Source organism: Carcharhinus amblyrhynchos, chromosome 2, assembly GCF_965287045.1.
Source record: "Carcharhinus amblyrhynchos chromosome 2, sCarAmb.v2.hapA, whole genome shotgun sequence".
In the NCBI taxonomy this organism is placed as follows: Eukaryota; Metazoa; Chordata; class Chondrichthyes; order Carcharhiniformes; family Carcharhinidae; genus Carcharhinus; species Carcharhinus amblyrhynchos.
In genome coordinates this window covers 33,025,729-33,049,849 of record NC_137325.1, presented here as the reverse complement: position 1 = coordinate 33,049,849, position 24,121 = coordinate 33,025,729, and the positions used below count along the sequence as shown (strand labels likewise).

Below are 24,121 nucleotides of genomic sequence, written 5' to 3'. Positions count from 1 at the left end.
CAGGAATGTTAGTCTTTGCCTGTTTAATAATGAATTTTTTTGTCTCCACAGGCATTTAAGTCCAGCAAGGGGCATGCAGGCGGCAGGTTGTAGTGGGCTGCTCTTGGATGTTGCTTCGGGAGTTGCCTATTGCTTCATGTCGTTAGTGTGCTTAAACTGGACCATCTCGAGGGCAACATGACAGCTCAGAGACTATCTCTGTTGCTGTGCGGACACATGGATTTAGGCCTGTGTCTGTGGGAGTTTGCACGTTCTCCCCGTGGTTGCGTGGGTTTCCTCCGGGTGCTCCGGTTTCCTCCCACATCCCCCAAAGATGTGCTTTTAGGCTGATTGATTGGGTACTAAAATTGTCCCTAAATTGGACCTCCCTGATCCTCGCACGTTAGGCGTAGACTAAAATCATGAATAGGTCACTGAGATAGTAGGACGGCGGCGTGGGCTCGTTGGGCCGAAGGCCCTGTTTCCCGTGCTGTGTTGTTCTTTGTTTATAAGTAAACATTGGTCAGTTCAGGCAGGACAGGTAAAGGCCAAAATAATATAATCGTCTATCATGTTATTTAACTGCTTTGAAATGAAACGAATAATTCTGCATAGGAAATATGACCTAATGGACAAGAAAATACACCTCAGATATTTTTGACTGAAGCTACTAAATTGTCCAGGTTCACCAATTTTAATGAGTAGAAATAATGTAGATACTTTACAGTGGATCTATTGGAAAGAAATTTAAAAACAATAGCCCAAACATTCATAAAAATCTTACTGCTCAAAAAAGAGACATGCTATTGAAGTTTTTTGTCTTGCATTCATCAAAACAGAAAGGGAACAGCAATTGATATTGCATGAGGAAAGGTAGATTAGTTGGTAACTTAACCCTAGTTGAGGCATTGCTACAGATAATGCACCAGGGAATTACTGCTACCTTATGTTTCTGTTAAATTCAAAAAGGGCACACTGCTTGAACATGTTCCTTTTGCCTGCAGAGGACAAGTCCCTGTGTGTGAATATACATAACTTCCAGCAAGTGCAAGTAAACCACATTGCGAGACTGACAGTAATCTTAAATTGATGGTTGGTGTAATTCTTAGCACCAGTTTGCTTATTTAGTTTGCTGCCCAACAGCAGGTCTGAACTACAGCCATGAACAACTTGTGGGAAGCCACTGTTTTATTTTTTCAATATTACATATTTTACAGTATATGTTTCTTAACATTTCACACAGGATAAATCCGGCTGAAAGCTTATCATGTTACAGTTTTACATGTGCTGCACTGCTCCTCGTGTACTCACTGTGTGTCATTTAACTAACCTTGACAAGACCACGAACTTGCGTACAATGCATGATCAGAGGTCCAGACTAATCAGTGTTAACCATCTTATGTGATGTGTTTAATTAACCAATGAAAAAAATAGGTGTTCTCTGGAGTAATGAATAATAATACTGTGTAAGAATAATACAAAGAGAGACTGTAACATCTTGTGAGACTGAAGTGAAAGGGGAGCAAGACTCGAAAAGCTGGTGTATATCTTGAATGAATTCCAGATAAACTTGTCCAAGACTTCCTAAGTGTCAGTGAATTCTTGAATCTAACAACCTCCATCACAGTTATGGCAAGGAGGCAGCAACCAAAACCATCCCAACAGAAATGGGAATTGAACTCTGTGCTGTTGGCATCAATGTGTGGATCACATCCAACCAACCAACATCTTCTCCTCCCTTTATGAATATGCAGTCTGGAGCCATGAATAGTGACTGTCGAGGCCATTTTCTTCGAACGTGTGTGACCAGGAACTCTCTGGTCTTTTGTTAGAAGGATTTTCAAGTTGATAGCGAACCTGTTGGGCTACATTATGATGGAACTTGGCCATCTAGTCCTGGAGTGGGACTTAAACACTGTAAGAAGTCTTGCAACACCAGGTTAAAGTCCAACAGGTTTATTTGGTAACAAAAGCCACCAGCTTTTGGAGCACTGCTCCTTTGTCAGGTAAATGGAGTTCTGTTCACAAACAGAGCATATAAAGACAGAAACTCAATTTACAAAATAATGGTTGGAATGCGAGTCTTTACAGGTAATCAAGTCTTAAAGGTACAGACAATGTAAGTGGAGAGAGGGTTGAACACAAGTTAAAGAGATGTGTATTGTCTCCAGCCAGGACAGTTAGTGAGATTTTGCAAGCCCAGGTAAGTCATGGGGGTTACAGATAGTGTGACTTGAACCCAAGATCCCGGGTGAGGCTGTCCTCATGTGTGCGGAACTTGGCTATCAGTCCTCCTCAGCGACTCTGTGTTGTCGTATGTCGTGAAGGCCACCTTGGAGAACGCTTACCCACAGATCAACAGCCAAATGCCCGTGACCGCTGAAGTATTCCCCAACAGGAAGAGAACACTCTTGCCTGGTGATTGTCAAACAGTGTTCATTCATCCATTGTCGCAGCGTCTGCATGGTCTCCCCAGTGTACCATGCCTCGGGACATCCTTTCCTGCAGCGTATCAGGTAGTCAACGTTGGCCTAATTGCAAGAGTATGTACTGGTGGATGGTGTTCTCACATGAGATAATGGCATCCATGTCGATGATCTGGCAGAGGTTGCTGTGGCAGGGTTGTCTGATGGCGTGGTCACTGTTCTCCTGATGGCTGGGTAGTTTGCTGCGGACAATGGTCTGTTTGAGGTTGTGTGGTTGTTTGAAGGCAAGAAGTGGGGATGGCCTTGACGAGATGTTCGTCTTCATCAATGACATGTTGAAGGCTCCGGAGAAGATGTCATAGCTTCTCTGCTCCGGGGAAGCACTGATGATGAAGGGTACTCTGTCCGCCATGTCCTGAGTTCGTGTTCTGAGGAGGTCAGTGTGGTTTTTCACTGTGGCGCATCGTAACTGTTGAACAATGAGTCTAGCGCTATATCCTATTCTTATGAGGGCATCCTTCAGCATCTGGAGGTGTCTGTTGCGATCCTCCTCATCTGAGCAGACCCTGTGTATACAGAGGGCTTGTCTGTAGTGGATGGCTTCTTTAATGTGTTCAGGCTGGAAGCTGGAGAAGTGGAGCATCGTGAGGTTATCCGTGGGCTTGTGGTACAGTGAAGTGCTGAGGCAACCATCCTTGATGCAGATGCGTGTGTCCAAGAATGCAACTGATTGCGGAGAGGAGTCCATGGTGAGTCTGATGGGGGGGATGGAATTTGTTGATGTCATCATATAGCTGTTTCAGTGGGATTTAAACCCAGAGCTGCTGGCTCAGAGGCAGCAACACAATCACTCCACCACAAGGCCTAGAATTCTTAGCACACTTGGGATTATTCAGCAAATGCTTTCAGTCCTGAAAAATGACCAATTTACTTCAAGTTGCACTGAAAAGGAAAGGCAACTCAAAAATTTGAGCAACAGGTGAAGTTAGTGGTTTCAACATTGTTACTATGCAGTAGTTGTATTTTCCACCAACAGCATGCTGCTGTCAAGCCAAAAGGATGTTCCATCTATCACAGAGTGAGTAACATGGTATATGAATTTCAGTACTGGTTGACATCAGGTTCATAGAGCATAAATCCCAAAAACCAGCAGATTGTGCTAAACAATAAATCCCTTAATTATATTTGGAGTACTGTGTACAGTTTTAGTCTCCCTCCTTAAAGGATCTTATTGCATTAGAAGCAGTTCAGAGAAGGTTCACTCAGCTGATTCCTCAGATGGAATCATTGGACAGGTTAATCTTCTAAACTGCAATGAATGCAGGATTAAGTGGCCTTGTTGAAATATACAAGATCCTGAGAGGACTTTACAAGATGGATGCCAAGAGGATGTTTTCTCCTGGGGGGGACACCGGAACCAGAGGATAGTTTAAAAATATAGGTTCTCCCAATTAAGATGGAAAGGAGAATTTTTTTCCTTAGGGATGAATCCTCTTCCCCAGAGAGCAGTGGAGGCAGGTTTGTTGAACATTTTAAAAGTTGTTAGATTCTTGATTAACAAGGGAATCCAAAAGGTATAGGGAATAGACAGGGAAGCAGAGACCATAATCAGATCAACCGTGACTTTATTAAATGGCAGAGCACGTTTGAGGGGCCAAATGGCCCACTCCTATTTCTAATTCTTATGAATGTTCACAGTAGACAGAGTACTTATTGTTCTCAATCAGCTCATACTCATGAACCTCAAAACAGCAGTGGGAGCAGCAGTGGTCAGCATTGTCTGCATGGGTTTCCTCCCACAGTCCAAAAATGTGCAATTTTTATCTAAATTGCCCCTTAGTGTCATGGGGTTAGTGGAGAATGGGGATAGGGCTTGGGTGGGATTGTTGCCGATGGGCCAGGTGACCTCCTATCTGCACTGTAGGGATTCTATATTGACTAGCATTAGATGTGATTCCATGATTGGACAGCACTTTCTGAATAATCCTGCATGTGCCATGAATTACAATAATATTGAATTTAAGTTCAGTGAGTTTGAAATTTGTGGCTCATTGTGCTTGCTAGAAGCTATATATACATTCACGTACAGGGATCTGTTCTCTGCAGACCAAAGAAACATGCCCAGGCATTGCACCTTCCTCGAGTTAAACAAAAACATGAGGGGGAGCAGTAGTCCCCTGGAGCATTCGCCGTGGCAACACTTCAACCAATTAGGTTACCTTGCTAACCAATAAGCACTTTTCCTTATGCGGTAGAAACTGTTGTTTGCTTTAAAGTTGAGTATTTTTGTATATCTTGAGTGTAAAATGCAACACTTTGACAGCATGTCTCTTTTTTCAGCAATATTTATAAATGCCATGTTTCAGACAAAGGAAAATTAAGAATTAAAATTTTGGGAAGGAAATAATCATCCCTACCCCTGTTATGTGTCCTAACCTTGGCTAGCTGGAATAGCCCAAGGCCAGCTATTAAAAAAGTGGTCCTGATAACCTGCTTGACTCAACAACAATTTTTCCCTACTTAACTAATGAAACTGGTCCCCACTTAGTCTCTACCAAGCAAATACCTTATAATAATATTCCAATCCAAAATCTGATTTATGTCATTCCAAATACTGTGCAACATGCACTTTCAAAAGAGGCAGGTGAATATTTTGGTGCATTATCAAAAAGCTACTGATTTTCAATGTACAATATGCCAGCAACTATCTCCAATCCATGTCCACCTGGACCTACTATTTTAGGTAATGCAGGAAGGTCTAATGTAAATTGGAAGCACACAACATAACATTCTGCCATTGTGGAGGGTATAGTGGCACAATGGCCAGCGCTACTGCCTCACAGCGCCAGGGACCCGGGTTCAATTCCGACCTTGGGTGACTGTATCAAGTTTGCACGTTCTCCCCGTGTCCTCCAGTTTCCTCCCACAGTCCAAAGATGTGTGGGTTAGGTAGATTGGCTGTGCTAAATTGATCATAATGTCAGGGAGTTTAGCAGGGTAAATATGTGGTGTTATGGGAATGGGGCCTGACTGGAATTGTGGTCAGTACAGACTTGATGGGCTAAATGGCCTCTTTCTGTACTGTAGGGATTCTGTGATTCATTTCAATAATCTTCCTGTTCACCTTTTGACACTAACAAGTTATTATTCTTGAACTAAGCAATGTTAATAGACTCAAAAAGAAATGCTGCAAATATTCAACAAGTCAAGCAGCATCTGTAGAGAGAAATAGTTAATATTTCTGGTTGAATATCCTCCTGACTGTTTCTCTCCACAAATGCTGTGTATTTCCAGCACATTTTTATTTCAGGTTTCCAGCATCTGCAGTATTTTGCTCGAGTTGGTTGCAGATGTTGCTTTTCAGGCTATGGGCATTGAAGACAACTGTGGTAGAAAATAGTGAAAGAATGTGCATCTATTAAAGGTTGTCTACTAACTAAAGGTGTCTTTTAAAACAGATGTCTTAAACTTCATAGGAATAGCATTTTGAGAATTCAGGAGCCTCTTGGCTTTTTCACATGTTGTTTGACAATGGATAGAATTCCATAAATTAGTGCTCATGTATCAAATCCTCTTTTTCCAAGGTGGGAACTGGAAGAGATAAAATCCTCTGTAAATTTGATGGAGTGCAGTATCCAATTTCTATTTGCACTTATTTATTTGTAAATTGGAATATTTTAGTCTGTACTGTATTGTTTTTCTTGGTTAAATTGACAGGTATAGTGGCAAACAAAGAGTCCCATAAGCAGGTTACCAAAATCAAGGCCAGTTTCTAGAAGAGAACTACACTGACTCAGCATGGAAGCCAGTATTGGCTTCAAATCGTAAAAACACAGAAACTATATGCAAGTTATTCTCATGTGGAAAAGGTTTGCAGAAAAAGAAGCTGGAACAGATCTCAGTATTCCAAACTTGCATTTTGTGCTACTCAAGATAAAGGACAGGGACAGGGTGGCCACTCACACGGTTTACCACAACCCAACAAGTTTAATGAAAAACCACACAGCCACAGTATTTTAATTCCATCAACCAAACACTCAACACATACACAAGCAAGACTGCCCTCATCATGTTTCAATGAGTCTAAAGCTCGACAGCCCCAAAACTGATAGTTGTTTGTGTTCAGCTGGCAGTTATCATCATCATGCTGAGAAACAACCAATTAAAAGAAAATATATAAACTCTATAAATCCTCATCCTCAAATCCCGTTTAGGACTAGATTAAATGTGATCATTCTAATTATAGCAGAATGAACCAAAGCACTGAATGACTGATTACATGTGCACATTAAACTAGTCAACATTTGCCCTCCACCTACTGCTTAATGGAAAGGAAAAATGTCAATGTTGAGCAGTTAAAATAGCTTATATTGATATCAAGTACACAATGAAGTAATGTTTTATTTATCACAAGAATCCAATAGTCTAGCCCAAAAGTTGACTTTGATCAATTGCATGCAGTATAGTGGTCTTTTTCATGAAATTCCAATTTTCAATCTGTACAGTAATTTTATTGTAAAAGGAAGCCAATTTTTATTATGCTGCTTGCTGGCACTTGTTCAAGTACACTCGGAGAATTTAGCATGGCCAATGCACCTAACCAGCACGTCTTTTGGACTGTGAATGGAAACCGGAGCACCCAGAGGAAATACACACAGATGAGAACATACAGACTCCACACAGATGGTGACCCAAGCTGGGAACTGAACCCAGGACCCTAGCACAGTAAGGCAGCAGTGTTAACGACTGTGCCACCATGTCCATGCTAAATTCTCCCATGCTAAATGTACCCAAACAAACTTCAGAGTGTGACAAGGGGATTTTCACAGTAACTTCATTGCAGTGTTAATGTAAGCCAACTTGTGACACTAATAAACTAAATAACCCACGGATTGTTGCTCACCCATCTCTTTTCCACCACCGCAAATGAAGCAGTCTACAGCGGGCTACCCAACAAGGACTTAGAGAAAGTTTTTTTTAAAAAACTCACTTTTCTCATATCCCATTCTGCTCAATCTTTGAGCAATAGCAAATGTTATACCCGCCAAAATTTGGTCTCTGGACTGTCACATTCTCTGCTCTTGTTGGATTACTGCCATTGCCTACAAGATCCATGCTCTCTGATTTATAATTATTTCTTTAATCTCTGCTTTTCTCTTGGAAGTTTATCTTATTTTCAAATCTTTTTTGTCCTTCAAACCAGAAGCATTTGCCTTAACCATTGCCTCGAACAATGCAATGTTTCATATGATCTCTAGTTCCCTGTTGTTTGATATGCCAATTCCAGTGGTAATCTCACCTGTACTTCACGCTTTGTTGTCTTGGACATATTTTCAAGTGTCATCATAATAGTCCATGATAAAGCTGTTTGTGGCTATCTAATTTCTCAAATCTGTAACTGTTCTCATTCATTAATTCAAGGATTCCAAGCTCAGGTCTACAACTCCATCATCCTCTATTCAGTAAGTATCTGATAGCCCTCAACTTTAGCCCACAATCTATCAGTCTCACTTTCTTCCAGTTTAAAAATCAATACTGCTAGATAGTGAAACCAGCCTCCCATCCACCGACGCCATCTACACTTCCCGCTACCTCTGGAAAGCAGCCAGGATAATCAAGGACTCCACGCAACATGGACATGCTCTCTTCCATCTTCTTCTGTTGCAAGAAAGATACAAAGTCAGAAGACATGTACCAATCGATGCAAGAACAACTTCTTCCCTGCTGCCATCAAACTTTTGAATGGTCCTATTGCATGTTAAGGTGATATTTCTCTTCACCCTATCAATAATTGCAACACTGTATTTTGGACCCACTCCTTTCCTTGTCCCCTAAGTACTCTATGAACAGTATGGTTTTTCTGCATAGCTCGCAAGAAAAAATACTTTTCACATCTGAAATGAATCAATGAGAACAATCACTGCTATTCTAATTCCAGATTTGCTAGACCTTTCCCGTTACTGTCGGTATTTAAAAATACCATAAATTTTTTTTATACATAGTCTTGACCCTTCATTATATTAGTTCCTTGTTTACTGTAATCAAGTGATAATTTATAGCCAGCAATCAAACACCAGCCTTTACAGAACTGACTTGGCTGCAGCTTATGGGGTCATCACTTCTATCCAAGTTATTTGTGCAAATATTTCTAGATCCCATAGATTCATTTACTAATGATACTTTTATTCAAAATCACATTCTGAAAACATGCAAGTGTCCTCTGTGAGCATTTTACAAGAAGCTGACAAGTACAGATGATAAACTTCTGAATTGATTTTTGGAAAATACTCTTCATGAATAAAAAAGGTCCTATCCAGAAGTTTTCAACTGCTGCTCAAATATATTTCATGAGCAAAATAAAGACACTGAAGGAAACCATTTACAGATAACTTCAAACGCAAGCATTTTCAGTCACTGGTTGAGCAAACACTGTGATCTTGCATCTGAACTTTAAATGCTGAACAGATTGAAAATCTAACAGGCAAATACTGCAATAATTTTCATTAAGAAATTCAGTTCATTATGACGGTCCTGTACCATGACAGTGCACTTGTGAATACATTGCTTCACTACAATTTAGGACTGAATAACACGGCTGATTCAAGTACAACCAAGACTACAAAACAGATCTAGCAAAAGTTATGTAGAGCCAATCTGAATATGTCATTTGTGCAGATCCACTTGTCACTATCATTTTTCAGAAGGAATAACTGATGAAAACCCATCACAGGATCATTATCCACCTGTGGGAGAAACAAAAGATTTGAATCAGCCGAGGTTACATAGTGGAACAAAAAAAATGTTTTACTAGGCACTCAATTTAAGTAACATATTTAGCACCGACTAGCCTCGGAGTCAAACAACTGTAGGTTCAAATCCTGCTCCAGAAGACCAAATCTAAGCTAATACTCCAGCTGCACTGCCATGGGGTGCTGTCTTTTAAAGATGACATTAAGTTGAGGCCCCATCTGCCTGCTCAGTAGAATATAAAAGATGCCATGGCACCATTTGAAGAGCAGCGGAGCTGCCAGATGTCAATCTTCATTTAATGCCCGAAAGATTATAAGGTGCTTTGGGATGCTTTGTGGCCAAGACATACAATACCTTAAATATGTTCTTTTCCTTTTATGGCAGCTGGACAGAAAAAAAGACTGCAGAATGATAAAGCAGTTTTCCTGAGTGGCATGAAAATACAGGTACTCTATATTTGAATGTAAAGCTTTCCATTTTAGGATGGCCTGTTAATCTATCACTGGTTTTATTAGGTGAAGGACAACAGGATCAACACAATCGATCTGGATTGGATTGAAATCTAGGACACTATCAAAAGCAACAGGTGCAAGTTGTTACTGTAAACTGATTATATATTTTTTAAAAGTACAAATCAAGTACGCTAGAAAGGTGGTCTACTCCTCTTGCTATGAGAGACTTATATTTGAAAAGTGTTTTGGAATTTTTGGATATATATTTTTATATTTGGAATTTTAGCAAAAATATAAATATCCAGAGGAAGTCTTTAAACAAGCTTTTTTTGGGAAAAATTGCGTGTTTCATTAACCAAAAGAGAAAATGCTGGAAAATCTCAGCAGGTCTGGCAGCATCTGTAAAGGGAGAAAAGAACTGACATGCGAGTCCAGATGACCTTTTGTCAAAGCTAAAAGGCATAGAAAGTGGAGATATTTAAACTGTAGGGTGAGAAACAAGAGAAATGGTTAATAAGTGCTAATGGCAGTCCATTGAGGAAATAGAAGGTGTGAATGGCCAAATGGCAGAGGGTAAGCTGTGACAGATGAAGATGTGGGGGGACAGGGAGATGGGTGGAGAGAGATAAAATTGAGAAGGAGGAAGAAAAGGGGAAGCAGAGGGGCAGAAAGAGGGAGAAAAGGCAAGAAAGGGGGGATAAAATAGGTGGAAGGTTGGGGAAAGAAAAATAAAGAAAGACAAGAAAGAAAGAAAAGGTAGAAAATTGAATAAAATGAAAACAAAAGGGGTCAAGGTGGGGTACAGCTAATCATCTGAAGTTGCTGAATTCGATGTTGAGACTGGAAGGCTGTAACGTGCCTAACCGGAAGATGAGATGCTATTCCTCCAGTTTCTGTTGAGCTTCACTGAAATTCTCGGTTTCAGATTCCAGCATCCGCAGTAATTTGATTTTATTCATGTTTCATTAATTCCATTGCAAGGATCAGATGAAAATGCTTGTTAATTTAGGTGTGTCCTTTGCTCATGAGCCAGGGAATATATACCCAAAAACATTGATTTATGCGAAGTTCAGAATAAAATCAGAGGAGGAAGTTTGAAGAAACTGCTGAATACACTGAATTATTAAAGTACTCCTTTATAACCAGATATTGTCTGTTCCTCTTAATTTAAAGTTGCTAATTAAATTAACAGTAGATTTTTTGGGCACAAAAAGTGAATCTGGAACAGAATGTTTTATTTTAAATTGCAATAAACTCGACTGACCACAAGAGTTTACTTTGGAGACCACTTCTTCCACATTTAAAATTTTACCAGACTGCAGCCAATAAAGATTTGCATATATATAAAAAAAAACACCTTTCCCATGATACACCGACAATAAACTAGTATAATTCAATGACAAAATTCATGGAATTAGAACGAGGTATCTACTTTGTATAATCAACCTCAGTTTTGAATTCAGAAACAAAAGGATTAATTACAATTCAAGTTTAAAAATTGTATTAATTTTCTGGTTAATTGTTAAATAATTTTTTACATTTCTTGCTTACTTTAGGCCAGTTTTATACATGTAACGATTTAAACATCCAAGTTTTGGCATTTTGTATTTCCGTATAATGAAATTATACAGTTGTGCAATACATGAAGACTTCAATATTTACCATTCAATTGACAGTTGCTCAGTTGATTAATTTGCTAGTGTGACTAATGCAATAGAACTTAAAAGCTCACTGCTAGCTAAGGAGATGTTACTTAGCCTCAGAGAAGTGTTCCTAACCACCAGTCACACCTAAGGCAGCACTGAACCATTAAGTATTTCTGCAAAAGCCACATTGAATAAATATGCATAAGCAGAATTCAGCTTTTCAGTCACTGAATTAACTCCAATTCAGTAGCTGAATCAATTCTTAACCTGACATTTTAATTTCTGCACAGTGGAAATCGTTAACATATTTTCAAGAATGATGTGAAACAATGGGTGGAATTTTCTGATATTTGCGCAGAGGGCTGGCTAAGGGGAGAAAGCCAGCCTGCAGCTCACAGGCCTTTCTCACCACGTTCTGCAGCATTTGGTGCAGAAGAAATCTCCTGGTGTGGCCCCATACTGGCAGGGCTGGGCCTAATAGAGCCGGCAACTATAGGAAGACCAGGCTGTCCTCAATCTGCAATAAATAAACATTACCCTCCCGCCCCGTGGATAAGAGGAACACCCCTTCCCCCGCCAACCAGCACAAGGGCAACCCTCCCCACACGCACAAGGGTACCCACCACCCCCACCCTACCAGACAAGGGTAGTGCCAGGATACTGCCCAGCCATAACACGCTCTCCCCAGGCAGACTATACTTGCAGGTTCCCTTCGCCCGGTTCCCGCTTTTGAAAAGCGACTGTAAATCTCGCCAACGTGACTGGGAATTCCAAATGTGGGGGAAACAATAAGGTGGGGGAAACAATAAGGTGGGGGAGCCTACTAATTATATTAAAATTTATTGAAATGAGATTCCCAAACTTCCAGGGCAGAGGGTGGGGGGAGCCTTGGTACATTACAGGTGAGGGAGTGGGGGCGACATGGTGGCACAATGGTTAGCACTGCTGCCTCACAGCACCAGGGACCCAGGTTTCATTCCTGGGTCACTGTCTGTGCGGAGGTTGCACATTATCCCCGTCTGCGTGGGTTTCCTCAGGGTGCTCAGTTTCCTCCCACAGTCTGAAAGACATCCTGATTAGGTGCATTGACCTGAACAGGCGCTGGAATGTGACAACTAGGGGAATTTCACAGTAACTTCATTGCAGTGTTAATGTAAGCCTTACTAGTGACTAATAAAGTTTATTTATTTAATTTAGTTTAAGAGAGTGGGGAGAATTGGAAAACAAGATCTTGCCTGCTGCCTGCAAGTTTTTCATTTTCCAGGTCCTGCGAGATTTTGTGTCCACATCACCGTACGCGTCCCTGGCAAACACAGATGCAAAATTGCACAACTGCCTTTAAATTACAACGGATTCATTGGCCCTGAGGGGTTGCGCTGTAAATTCACAAGCGTGATATTACAGCTATGACAAAAGGACAGGCTCCATAATTTGGGCTTGTCTTTCTTTTGAGCAGAAAAGATTAAGGAATGACCTATTGAAGTGTTTTAAGATGGTTGAAGGATTTTGTTGCATTTACAAGAGAAAACTACTTTCTCTGGTGACACACACACAGAATCTTAATTAGAACCAGTCAATTAAAGGGTGAAGTCAAGGACTTTACAGAAAGTGCAAATATAGAAGTTGAGTAATGCTGAAGAAGAGAGACATGCTGTTGAAGCATTTTGTCCTGAAACCATCAGAAAAGAAAGGCAAGAATACCAAATCTCAAAAGGGAACATTTTTTATAGCATGATAAAACACTGCTGATATTTTAAACAAGTGGTCTCTGATTGGTAGAGATGTTGCCATGGAGAATGCACAAAGGACACATATCCATCAGGCTTTTGTTTAAAGCCAAACCTGGCAGGTCAACTGATTGGTCAAGATATTGGCATAGGGAATGAAACAAAAAAGATTTTGTTTAATTAAAAAAGATGTGATGCAAAGATATGTTCCTACAGTCTGCAAAGTAGGTAGGTTAGTTTAACGTCTGCTGTAGGTAAAATGTTAGAATCCGTCATCAAGGAGGAAATAGCGAGGCATCTTGAGGGGAATTGCTTGATAGAGCAGACGCAGCACGGTTTCGTTAAGGGGAAGTCGTGTCTGACAAATTTACTGGAGTTCTATGAGGATGTGTCTAGGGCGGTGGATAGAGGAGAGCCGGTGGATGTGGTCTTTCTTGATTTTCAGAAGGCATTTGACAAGGTACCTCACAAGAGGTTATTGCAGAAGGTCAGGGGGCATGGAGTTGGGGGTAGGGTGTTAGCATGGATAGAGGACTGGTTGTCAAATAGGAGGCAGAGAGTGGGGGTCAATGGGTGCTATTCGGATTGGCGGTTGGTGACTAGTGGAGTGCCCCAGGGGTCGGTGCTGGGGCCTCAGCTATTTACCATTTATATAGATGATCTGGAGGAGGGAACCGAGTGTATGGTGTCGAAATTTGCTGATGACACCAAGATTGGGGGAACAGCAAATTGCGCGGAGGGTGTGGAGAGTCTGCAGAAGGATCTAGATAGGCTGGGCGAATGGGCCAGGAAATGGCAAATGGAATTTAATGTTGGCAAGCGCGAGGTGGTCCACTTTGGTAGGAATAATGGTAGGAAGGATTATTACTTACGTGGAGAAAAACTGCAGCAGGCGACGGTGCAGAGGGACCTCGGGGTCCTTGTGCATGAGTCGCAAAAACCCAGCTTGCAGGTGCAGCAGGTGGTCAGGAAGGCGAATGGGATGCTGGCCTTCATAGCGAGGGGGATTGAATATAAAAGTAGGGAGGTCTTGCTGTGGCTATATAGGGCATTGGTGAGGCCGCAGCTGGAGTACTGTGTGCAGTTTTGGGCGCTGTACTTACGCAAGGATATTTTGGCCTTGGAGGGAGTGCAGAGGAGGTTTACTAGGCTGATGCTGGAGTTGAGGGGGTTGAACTATGAGGAGAGGCTGAATCAACTAGGCTTGTACTCGTTAGAGTTTAGAAGAATGAGGGGAGATCTCATTGAGACATATAAGATGATGAATGGGATGGATAGGATAGAGGTGGAGAGACTCTTCCCGCTCAGAAAGGACAGTAGGACTAGGGGGCACAGCCTCAAGATAAAGGGGGGGCGGTTTAGAACGGAGTTGAGGAAGAATTTCTTCACTCAAAGGGTGGTGAATCTCTGGAATTCTCTGCCCGTTGAAGTGGTGGAGGCTACCTCGCTAAATATTTTTAAGACGCGGGTTGACGGGTTTATGATAAGAGAGGGGATTAAGGGTTATGGGGAGAGGGCGGGAATGTGGAACTGAGCCACGACAGATCAGCCATGATCTTATTGAATGGCGGGGCAGGCTCGAAGGGCCAGATGGCCTATTCCTGCTCCTATTTCTTATGTTCTTATGTTCAAAGGACAAGGCCATGTGTGTAAATATATGTAGCTTCCAGCACGTGTAAGTATACTGCAAGCCTGACTGATCACCTTAATTTGATTGCCAGTGATATTCTTAGCACAGTCGGTGCTGGGGCCTCAGCTATTTACCATTTATATAGATGATCTGGAGGAGGGAACCGAGTGTATGGTGTCGAAATTTGCTGATGACACCAAGATTGGTGGAACGGCAAATTGCGCGGAGGGTGTGGAGAGTCTGCAGAAGGATCTAGATAGGCTGGGCGAATAGGCCAGGAAATGGCAAATGGAATTTAATGTTGGCAAGTGCGAGGTGGTCCACTTTGGTAGGAATAATGGTAGGAAGGACTATTATTTACGGGGCGAAAAACTGCAGCAGGCGACGGTGCAGAGGGACCTCGGGGTCCTTGTGCATGAGTCGCAAAAACCCAGCCTGCAGGTGCAGCAGGTGGTCAGGAAGGCGAATGGGATGCTGGCCTTCATAGCGAGGGGGATTGAATATAAAAGTAGGGAGGTCTTGCTGCGGCTGTATAGGGCATTGGTGAGGCCACAGCTGGAGTACTATGTGCAGTTTTGGTCGCCGTACATACACAAGGATATTTTGGCCTTGGAGGGAGTGCAGAGGAGGTTTACTAGGCTGATACCAGAGTTGAGGGGGTTGAGCTATGAGGAGAGGCTGAATAAACTAGGCTTGTACTCGTTAGAGTTTAGAAGAATGAGGGGAGATCTCATTGAGACGTATAAGATGATGAATGGGATGGATAGGATAGAGGTGGAGAGGCTCTTCCCGCTCATAAAGGACAGTAGGACTAGGGGGCACAGCCTCAAGATAAAGGGGGGACGGTTTAGAACAGAGTTGAGGAGGAACTTCTTCACTCAAAGGGTGGTGAATCTCTGGAATTCTCTGCCCGTTGAGGTGGTGGAGGCTGCCTCGCTAAATATTTTTAAGACGCGGGTTGATGGGTTTTTGATAAGCGAAGGGATTAAGGGTTATGGGGAGAGGGCGGGAATGTGGAACTGAGACACGACAGATCAGCCATGATCTTACTGAATGGCGGGGCAGGCTCGAAGGGCTGGATGGCCTACTCCTGCTCCTATTTCTTATGTTATGTTCTTATGTTCAATCACAGTATCATTGAGTTTTACAAGCATGGGCTGGTCCAGTATGGTCAGTACTTTGCCAGTTGTGGCTGAAAGAACATGCTGTTTGATAGGATCTGTTAATTGTTGGGATGTGCAGCCTACATGCCTGGCAAGACACCGGCACTGATATTCATATACCACAATACTCATTATGTGATAGGCAGAACATTTTGCTTTGATGACAGCATCACGCTGGTGGAGAATATCAGTTGAATTGCTACTGCATACTAGCAGCATAGAACAGCTAGCTTCACTTGTTGCTCAAATCTTTGCGACATCTTACCCTTCCAGGGTAATCTGAGGTAGACTGGGTACTTTCTAGGGCCAAGAGAGGCAGCCTTTTGCTCATTGAAGAGTTGTACAATATGCAGCGCAAAATGATTTGATCAGGGTAGCCATTATTCACAGGGTGACTATGATGTGCCCTATTTTGACATCACAGTGAGCAAATGGCTCAGGTCCTATTTGTAAGGTTGTTCACATTAGCAAGTGCTGTCCAATCATTGAATCATATCTAAACAGTCCTAATTGTGCTAAGAATTACACTAACAACAATTTAAGTTCATCATTTGGGCTCACAGTGTGGCACATATATGTTTAAAAACTACATATTTTTACAAAGGATCCTGTCCTTAGCAGACAGAAGGAGCATGTCCATGCACTGCACCTTTTTCAACTCAAAAAAAGCTTGGGAGGCAATCATTCCATGGTTCATTCCCCACAATTATGCCTTGACCAGAGTTGACCTGCCTGGTTTAAATTTAAACAGAGGCTTGGCAGTTACCTGCTCTGTGTATTCTCCATGGCAGCATTCTCTTCTCATACAGAATCAATTGTTGCTCCCTTTACAATTCTTGCATATATACAAAAGCTTAAACATGTCTCTTTTTTCAGCAATCTAAGTGAAAATGTGGAAGTTTGTTGTGGCTAGGTAACTGAAAATTAAAACTGAGATTGATAGTTTTCTGTTAGGCAAGGGATTAAGGGTTATGGGACAAGGTGGGCAAACTGATTTAAGGTACAGATAGTCATGATTTGATTGAGTAGTGGACTAGGACTAAAGGACTCAATAGTCAACCCCAATTCCACTGCCCCTTAATTTTTTAAAACTGCAATCATGAATTTTACTCTGATAATAAATGAACTCTTGCCTTAAAAGAAAATACAAAAAGAGAGTATTTTGACTGATTGTTAATAGGTCCAAATATAAAACACCCAACTGAAGACAAGATTCTGTTTGTCAAGTTAGTGGACTGAGCCACACCACTAACGTGGCAATTCTCCACTGAAAGAGACCCGAAATTCCCGAGCAAATTTCCCGACTCACCTTTAGTTGTCCTACTACCATACTAAGAACACAGCTGTCTGGTGCTGGTTGATGGTCTTCCGCAGTTATGCTATGTTGAATTTTTTGGAATGGTAGGCTCTAGAGAGTTTAAAAACAAGGAGATGTAGCAAATAACATTTTGTGTCATCCTTAAGATTCAGTGAAATAATCAATAACAAAACCATTACTAATAGGAGACTTAAAGCCAAAATTGTGATTTTTGAAAGTTTCCTAAACTTAAAGTGCAGCTACATTGAAATCCTCAAAACAATGTACTCAGTGCATAACTATCATGCGGCTGACACGACTGAAGGGTCTGTTTGCCAGTGAAAAGTAGTTGATGTTTCTCCGTCATGTTAGGCTTATACACTTTTGGCATCAGCATGTGCACTTTAATGTGTACATCAATGAGTTACTCTGCAATCAGACACACCATGAGAAAAGCAGCATTGCAGGAAGCACACATGTAGGAAATTATAGACAAACTGCTCCTGGAAACAGCAATGCATGGAATCACCCACAGATATTCTTTGCCCAACCTGGCAAATAGCGTACAGTAGATCCCAGATTGACAAATTTTGTAATTGGCAAATTCAATGAAAATATTCCATTTCTTTCTGAAGGGTCTCAGGCAGGCATCGAGATGTTTACTTATTGGTATCATCCTACATACCATTAACTGGATATAGGCAAGAGTGACAAGGCAGACCAGTATAATGGGCAAGAATTATTTACATAGACCCTCGAGCTGGAATATTGCATTCATTCCCAATTTTTTTTTTAAAAAAAAATCAGTCACATATTCCCATAGCTACTGCGCTTGGTCAAAATCTTTATAGAAAAAATTAACATGCAAGTTGGATTTCCCTGCCTGATACCATTCCATAAAATTGTATCCGGCAATAATCTGCTGCACGTTTTCAGGAACAAACCCAAACCCACTGCTTTTTTGTTGCACCTTCAGAAGTTAACGTACCTGATACACATGACAAAAATATGAATCAAATATTTGAGCTCAAAAGAATATCTTCTTTTAATGGGGAAAGTCACACGTGGTAGAAGCAAAATTTCATTACCTCCTCTCAGAAAGGCAACTCCATAAACAAGTTCTTCCAGGTCATTACTCCAATTCCAATATCAGAGAATACTCTTTGAAACTTGCCACAGTAGCCTAGCCTATTTTGCCTCAGTCATAACATTGTTGACTCAGTCAAAAGATTCTGGGATAAAATCCCACACCGATGACTTGAGTGCATATTCTAGACTGGCATTTCAGTGCAGTTATGAGCGGGTCCCACTGTAGGAGGTGTTGTATTTTTGTGAGAAGTTAAATTTATGGATTTTAGTAAGGCTTTCAACAAGATTCCTCATAGTAGACTCATCCAGAAGATCAAGATGCATGGTGACTTGCAAGATTAAGGTGACTTGGCCACTAGGATTCAGAACTGGTTTGCCCATAGAAGTCAGAGAGTAGCGATAGAAGGGTGCTTTTCTGGCTGGAGGTCCATGATTGGGGTATTCCGCAGGGATTCGTACAGGAACCTCTGCTGCTTTATACAATAAATGACTTCGATGAAAACATAGATGGGTGGGTTAGTAAGCTTTCAGGTGACACAACGATAGGTGGAGTTATGGATGGTGTAAAAGGATATAGGTCAGTTGCAGATTTGAGCAGAGAAATGGCAGATGGAGTTTAATCTGGGGAAGTGGGAGGTGCTGCATTTTGGGAGATCAAATGTTAAGGGAAGGTATACAGTTAATGGCAAGACCCTGAACAGCATTGATGTACAGAAGGATTTTGGAATTCATGTCCGTAACTACACAAGTAGATAAGGTGGTTAAAAAAACGCGTATGGCATGCTTGCCTTTATTGGCTGGGTGTTGAACACAAGAGTTAGGATGTCATGTTGCAGCTTTATAAAACTTTGGTTAGGCTGCATCTAGAGTATTGCGTTCAATTCTGGTTGCCACATTACAGGATGAATCTGGATGCGTTTGAGACGGAGCAGAAGAGATTTACCAGGATGCTGCCTGGATTAGAGAGTGTAGCTACAAGGAGAGGCTGAACAAACTAGGGTTGTTTTCTTTGGAGCAGCAAAGGCTGAGGGGAGACCTGATAGAAGTCTATAAAAATATGACAGGAATAGATAGGGTTGAGTCAGCTGATTTTTGGGGCAATTCTCCCAATAACGTTATTAGTGCTGATTTTACAGGAAAACTGGTGTAAATCATGATTGCTTTCTCAGTGGGAGTTCACACTAGAATCTCCCACACTCTATGCAATGCAGAGTTCACAGTCGTGAATATTAAAAGCTGGGGGGTGCTATTCATGCCAGAGGCTGAGAGTTCCAGGCCTCTGCGCATGCGCAATGGCCCGGAAATGTCAGCTTGATCACTGGCCAAACTGGGACCCTCACAGTGCTGCCTCCCCCTTTCCCCCACGTTCTAATCGTGGCCCCCATGACCATTCCAGGGTCAGCCCCAATTCCACCCCCGCCCTGGAGTGCCCCGATCTCTAGCACCCCCCCTCCCCCAGCAGTGATGGCCACACCCCCACAGGAGGCAGTCCCCACCCCTCCCCCATTGCTCTTCTTTCATTCCAGCAGGGTCTCCCGCTAGTTCCCTGAAAAGTGGGGAGGTACTCTAAACCCGGTCAGAATTGAATTGTACTGGCTGAGGAGGAGATGCTATTGGCCTGGAGAATTAAGTCCTAGGCCCGATTATCACATTTAAAAGGCAGTAAAATAGTATTAAAATTACCTGGTGTTCCTGTCAGTTTCCTGCATGGTCCTGACCGCACCGGATCTCTTGCTGGGAGAGGCGTGCGCGTCGGGAATGCACACATGAATCCCGCGAATCAGCGCACGCACGAATCATCCAGACCAATCCACCAAAAAAATTAGTGGGTCGGAATGGGAGAATCACCCCCAGAATCTTTTTCCCAGTGTTGAAACGTCAAGCATTAGGGAACATGCACTTCAGGTGAGAGAGGGAAAGCTCAAAGGAGATGTGAGGGGCAAGTTTTTTTTCAAACAGAGAGCGGCAAGTGTCTGGAACATGCTGCTAGCGTGGTGGTGGTGTAGGCAGATACGATAGGGGCATTTAAGATAGATAAGCACATGAGTATGCAAGGAATAGAGGACTATGGACCAAGGGCTGGCAGAAGGGATTAGTTTAATTTGTTGTCATGTTTAGGGGAATATTTAGGAGGTGGTGCTGGAAGCCTTAAAATGTATCAAGATAGATAAATCCCCAGGACCTGATGACACTGCAAGAGGCTAGGGAAGAAATTGTGGGTGCCCTAGCAGAGATATTTGAATCACCGACAGCCACAGGCGAGGTGCCCGAAGGTTGGAAGGTGCAAATATTGTGCCTTTGTTTAAGGAGGCCTGCAGAGAAAAGCCTGGGAACTAGACTAGTGAGCCTAATCTGCAGTGGATAAGTTGTTAGGAGGTATTCTGAGAAGTGAGGACTGATTAGGGACACTCTTTGAGAGTGGAAAATCATGTCTCACGAATTTGATTGAGTTTTTTTGAAGGGGTAACCAAGAAAATAGATGAGGGCAATGCAGATGTTGTCTCCACAGACTTTAGCAAGGCCTTTGAAAGGCACATGGAAGTTGTTGCATAAGGTTAAATCCCACGGGATCCAGGGTGAGGTGGCCAACTGGACACAAAATTGGCTTTGTGACAGAAGACATAGGGATGGTTGTAGAGGGTTGGTTTTCAAACTGGAGGCAGAAACTGATGTGCCTCAGGGATCGGTGCTGGATCCACTGTTATTTGTTATTTATATTAATGATTTGGATGAGAATTTAGGTGGCATAGTTAGTAAGTTTGCAGATGACACAAGATTGGTGGCAACGTGGGCAGTGAAGAAGGTTATCAAAGAACGCAATGGGATCTTGATCAATTGAGCCTGTGGGCCGATAAATGGCAGATGGAGTGTAATTTAAATAAACATGAAGTGATTTATTTTGGTAGATCGAATCGGGGCAGGACTTACTCAGTTAATGGTCGGGCGTTGGGGAGAGTTATAGAACAAAGAAATCTAGGAGTATACATTCATGGCTCTTTGAAAGTGGAGTCACAGGTGGACAGAGTGCTGAACAAGGCATTCAGCATGCTTGGTTTCATTGGTCAGAACACTGAATACAGGAGTTGGAACGTCTTGTTGAAGTTGTATAAGACATTATTAAGGTCACACTTAGAATATTGTGTACAGTTCTGGTCACCCTATTATAGAAAGGATATTATTAAACCAGAAAGAGTGCAGAAGAGATTTATTAGGATGCTACTGGGATTTAATGGTTGAATTATGAGGAGAGGCTGGATAGACTAGGACATTTTTCCCTGAGTGTAGGAGGCTTAGCGGTCTTTTATAGAGTGTCATAAAATAATGAGGGGCATAGATAAGATCGGTAGTCAACATCTTTTTCCAGAGGTAGGAGTGTAAAACTAGAAGGCTGGGAGAATGGGGGGGGGGGGGGGCGGGGGGGTGTGTGTGTGTGTGTGTGTGTCTGTGGTGGGGGGAGGTGGAATTCCCAGCTTGGGTCACTCCCTATGTGGAACTTGTATGTTCTCCCCATGTTTGTGTGGGTTTCCTCCAGGTGCTCTGGTTTCTTCCCACAGTCTGAAAGATGTGCTCATTAGATGCATTGATCTGAACAGGCACCAGGGTGTGGAGACAAGGGGAATTCCACAGTAACTTCATTGCAAATTAAGCCTCACTCGTTATTAATAAATAAATTTTACATAGGTTTAAGGTGAGAGGGGAGAGATACAAAAAAAGAGTCCAGAGAAGCAATATTTTCACTCAGAGGGTGGCAAGTGTCTGGAGCAAGTTGCCAGAGACAGTAGTAGATGCAGGTATAATTTTGTCTTTTAAAAAAAAGGAAACTACATGGGTAAGAGGGCGATGGGCTAAATCATTGCAATTGTGACTAGCTTAATGGCAAAAACTAGGCAACATGGACAAAGGGCCTGTTTCCATGCTGTAAACCTCTATGAGTCTATAATGTCATGGGCCAAAGGGCCAGTTCCTGTGCTGTACAGTTCTGTTATGTCTCAGTCTGCTCTCAGATGGACATAAAGATCTGCTGCACTGTTCAAATGGGAAGCAGGGGATTTCTCAGTGTTCTGGCAAACATTTAACCAAAGCCACAATAGGTAATTTGGATTATTGCTATCTGGGAACTAGCCTGTTTCACAACAAAAAGTATTTCATAGGCTGTGAAGCACATTGGGATGTCTTATGGTCACGAAAGGCATTAAATGAAAGTTTACTTTTCTGTGTATTTTAGAAACTGTCAGGTGGTTTGGCCACACTTCTCTTTCCTTTCAGTTATTTTTGTGAATTGGTTAATTGACTGGATCTCCAGATTCAACCTTGTTCAGGACTTTGGACAGAGGCAGGAAAACCTTTGGCCACACTATAACCGCACAAAAGGATATTACTGACCACAAAAGATTTGAGTATGACCAACCCAGCAGACAGCACAGTCACTGACTTAGCAACTGTCACATTGTGGGAACAACATACACACAAAGTGCAACTTTTAGCTGGCTACGAGTCCAAGGTTTATTAAAAGACATAGCAAGCTACTCATAAGTACATGAATAACTGCTGTACCATCTTGAAATTGACATCAAGGCCATAAAATTAGCGAACTTCTGAAAGCAAGCAGATATTAATGTTTTCAAAAGGGGATTTGCATCACCTTTGGAATATTTCTGGGATAGAACTTCAATCAATCAATCATAAAGAAGTAATGAACAGTTAGAAAACCGTTATATATGGTTATTCAGTGAGGTACCTACAATCAAGGATCGTCCAGAACCGTGATTTGCAGCTTCCAATGACCTGTCAGTCTTTCAAGGTCCAGATCCACCATTTCTGACCTAACAAGGTTAGCTGAACATGCAGACTTCAACTGCCAAAAAGCAAGTCCCAGTTAACAACCTGAGACACATTTACAGGCCCAGTGCGGAGGGTGTGGAGAGTCTGCAGAAGGATCTAGATAGGCTGGGCGAATGGGCCAGGAAATGGCAAATGGAATTTAATGTTGGCAAGTGTGAGGTGGTCCACTTTGGTAGGAATAATGGTAGGAAGGACTATTACTTACGTGGAGAAAAACTGCAGCAGGTGACGGTGCAGAGGAACCTCGGGGTCCTTGTGCACGAGTCGCACAAACCCAGCTTGCAGATGCAGCAGGTGGTCAGGAAGGCGAATGGGATGCTGGCCTTCATAGCGAGGGGGATTGAATATAAAAGTAGGGAGGTCTTGCTGCGGCTGTATAGGGCATTGGTGAGGCCGCAGCTGGAGTACTGTGTGCAGTTTTGGGCGCCGCACCTGCGCAAAGATATTTTGGCCTTGGAGGGAGTGCAGAGGAGGTTTACTAGGCTGATACCGGAGTTGAGGGGGTTGAGCTATGAGGAGAGGCTGAATAAACTAGGCTTGTACTCGTTGGAGTTTAGAAGAATGAGGGGAGATCTCATTGAGACGTATAAGATGATGAATGGGATGGATAGGATAGAGGTGGAGAGAATCTTCCTGCTCAAAAAAGACAGTAGGACTAGGGGGCACAGCCTCAAGATAAAGGGGGGGCGGTTTAGAACGGAGTTGAGGAGGAACTCCTTCACTCAAAGGGTGGTGAATCTCTGGAATTCTCTGCCCGTTGAAGTGGTGGAGGCTGCCTCGCTAAATATTTTTAAGACGCGGGTTGATGGGTTTTTGATAAGAGAGGGGATTAAGGGTTATGGGGAGAGGGCGGGAAGGTGGAACTGAGCCACGACAGATCAGCCATGATCTTATTGAATGGCGGGGCAGGCTCGAAGGGCTAGATGGCCTACTCCTGCTCCTATTTCTTATTATGTTCTTATTATGTCCTTGCCTAGGTCTACAGGCCTTTCAACCATCATGCAACCATAAATCCACAGAGACCAAACTTTTTGGAAGATTCCTAAACTACTAGATCCTTCTCATTTGAGATCTCCTGTCTTAGCACTCCATTTTTGTAGATAGAGATTGCATGTTAAAC

At 42.4% G+C, this 24,121-nt stretch overlaps 1 protein-coding gene across 1 annotated transcript in view; it reads right to left on the bottom strand.

Annotated features, from left to right (window-relative positions):
* Positions 1-8,628: 8,628 nt before the first annotated feature.
* LOC145360500 (nuclear transport factor 2-like) overlaps positions 8,629-24,121 on the bottom strand; it is a 28,726-nt gene continuing 13,233 nt past the window's right edge. The window contains exons 4-5 of the mRNA XM_080215754.1: positions 17,083-17,181; positions 8,629-9,148 (exon numbers count right to left, since the gene is read on the bottom strand). Of these exons, the coding sequence (XP_080071880.1) occupies positions 9,035-9,148; positions 17,083-17,181 (213 nt within the window). The 3' untranslated portion in view covers positions 8,629-9,034. The remainder of the gene's footprint in view (positions 9,149-17,082; positions 17,182-24,121) is intronic.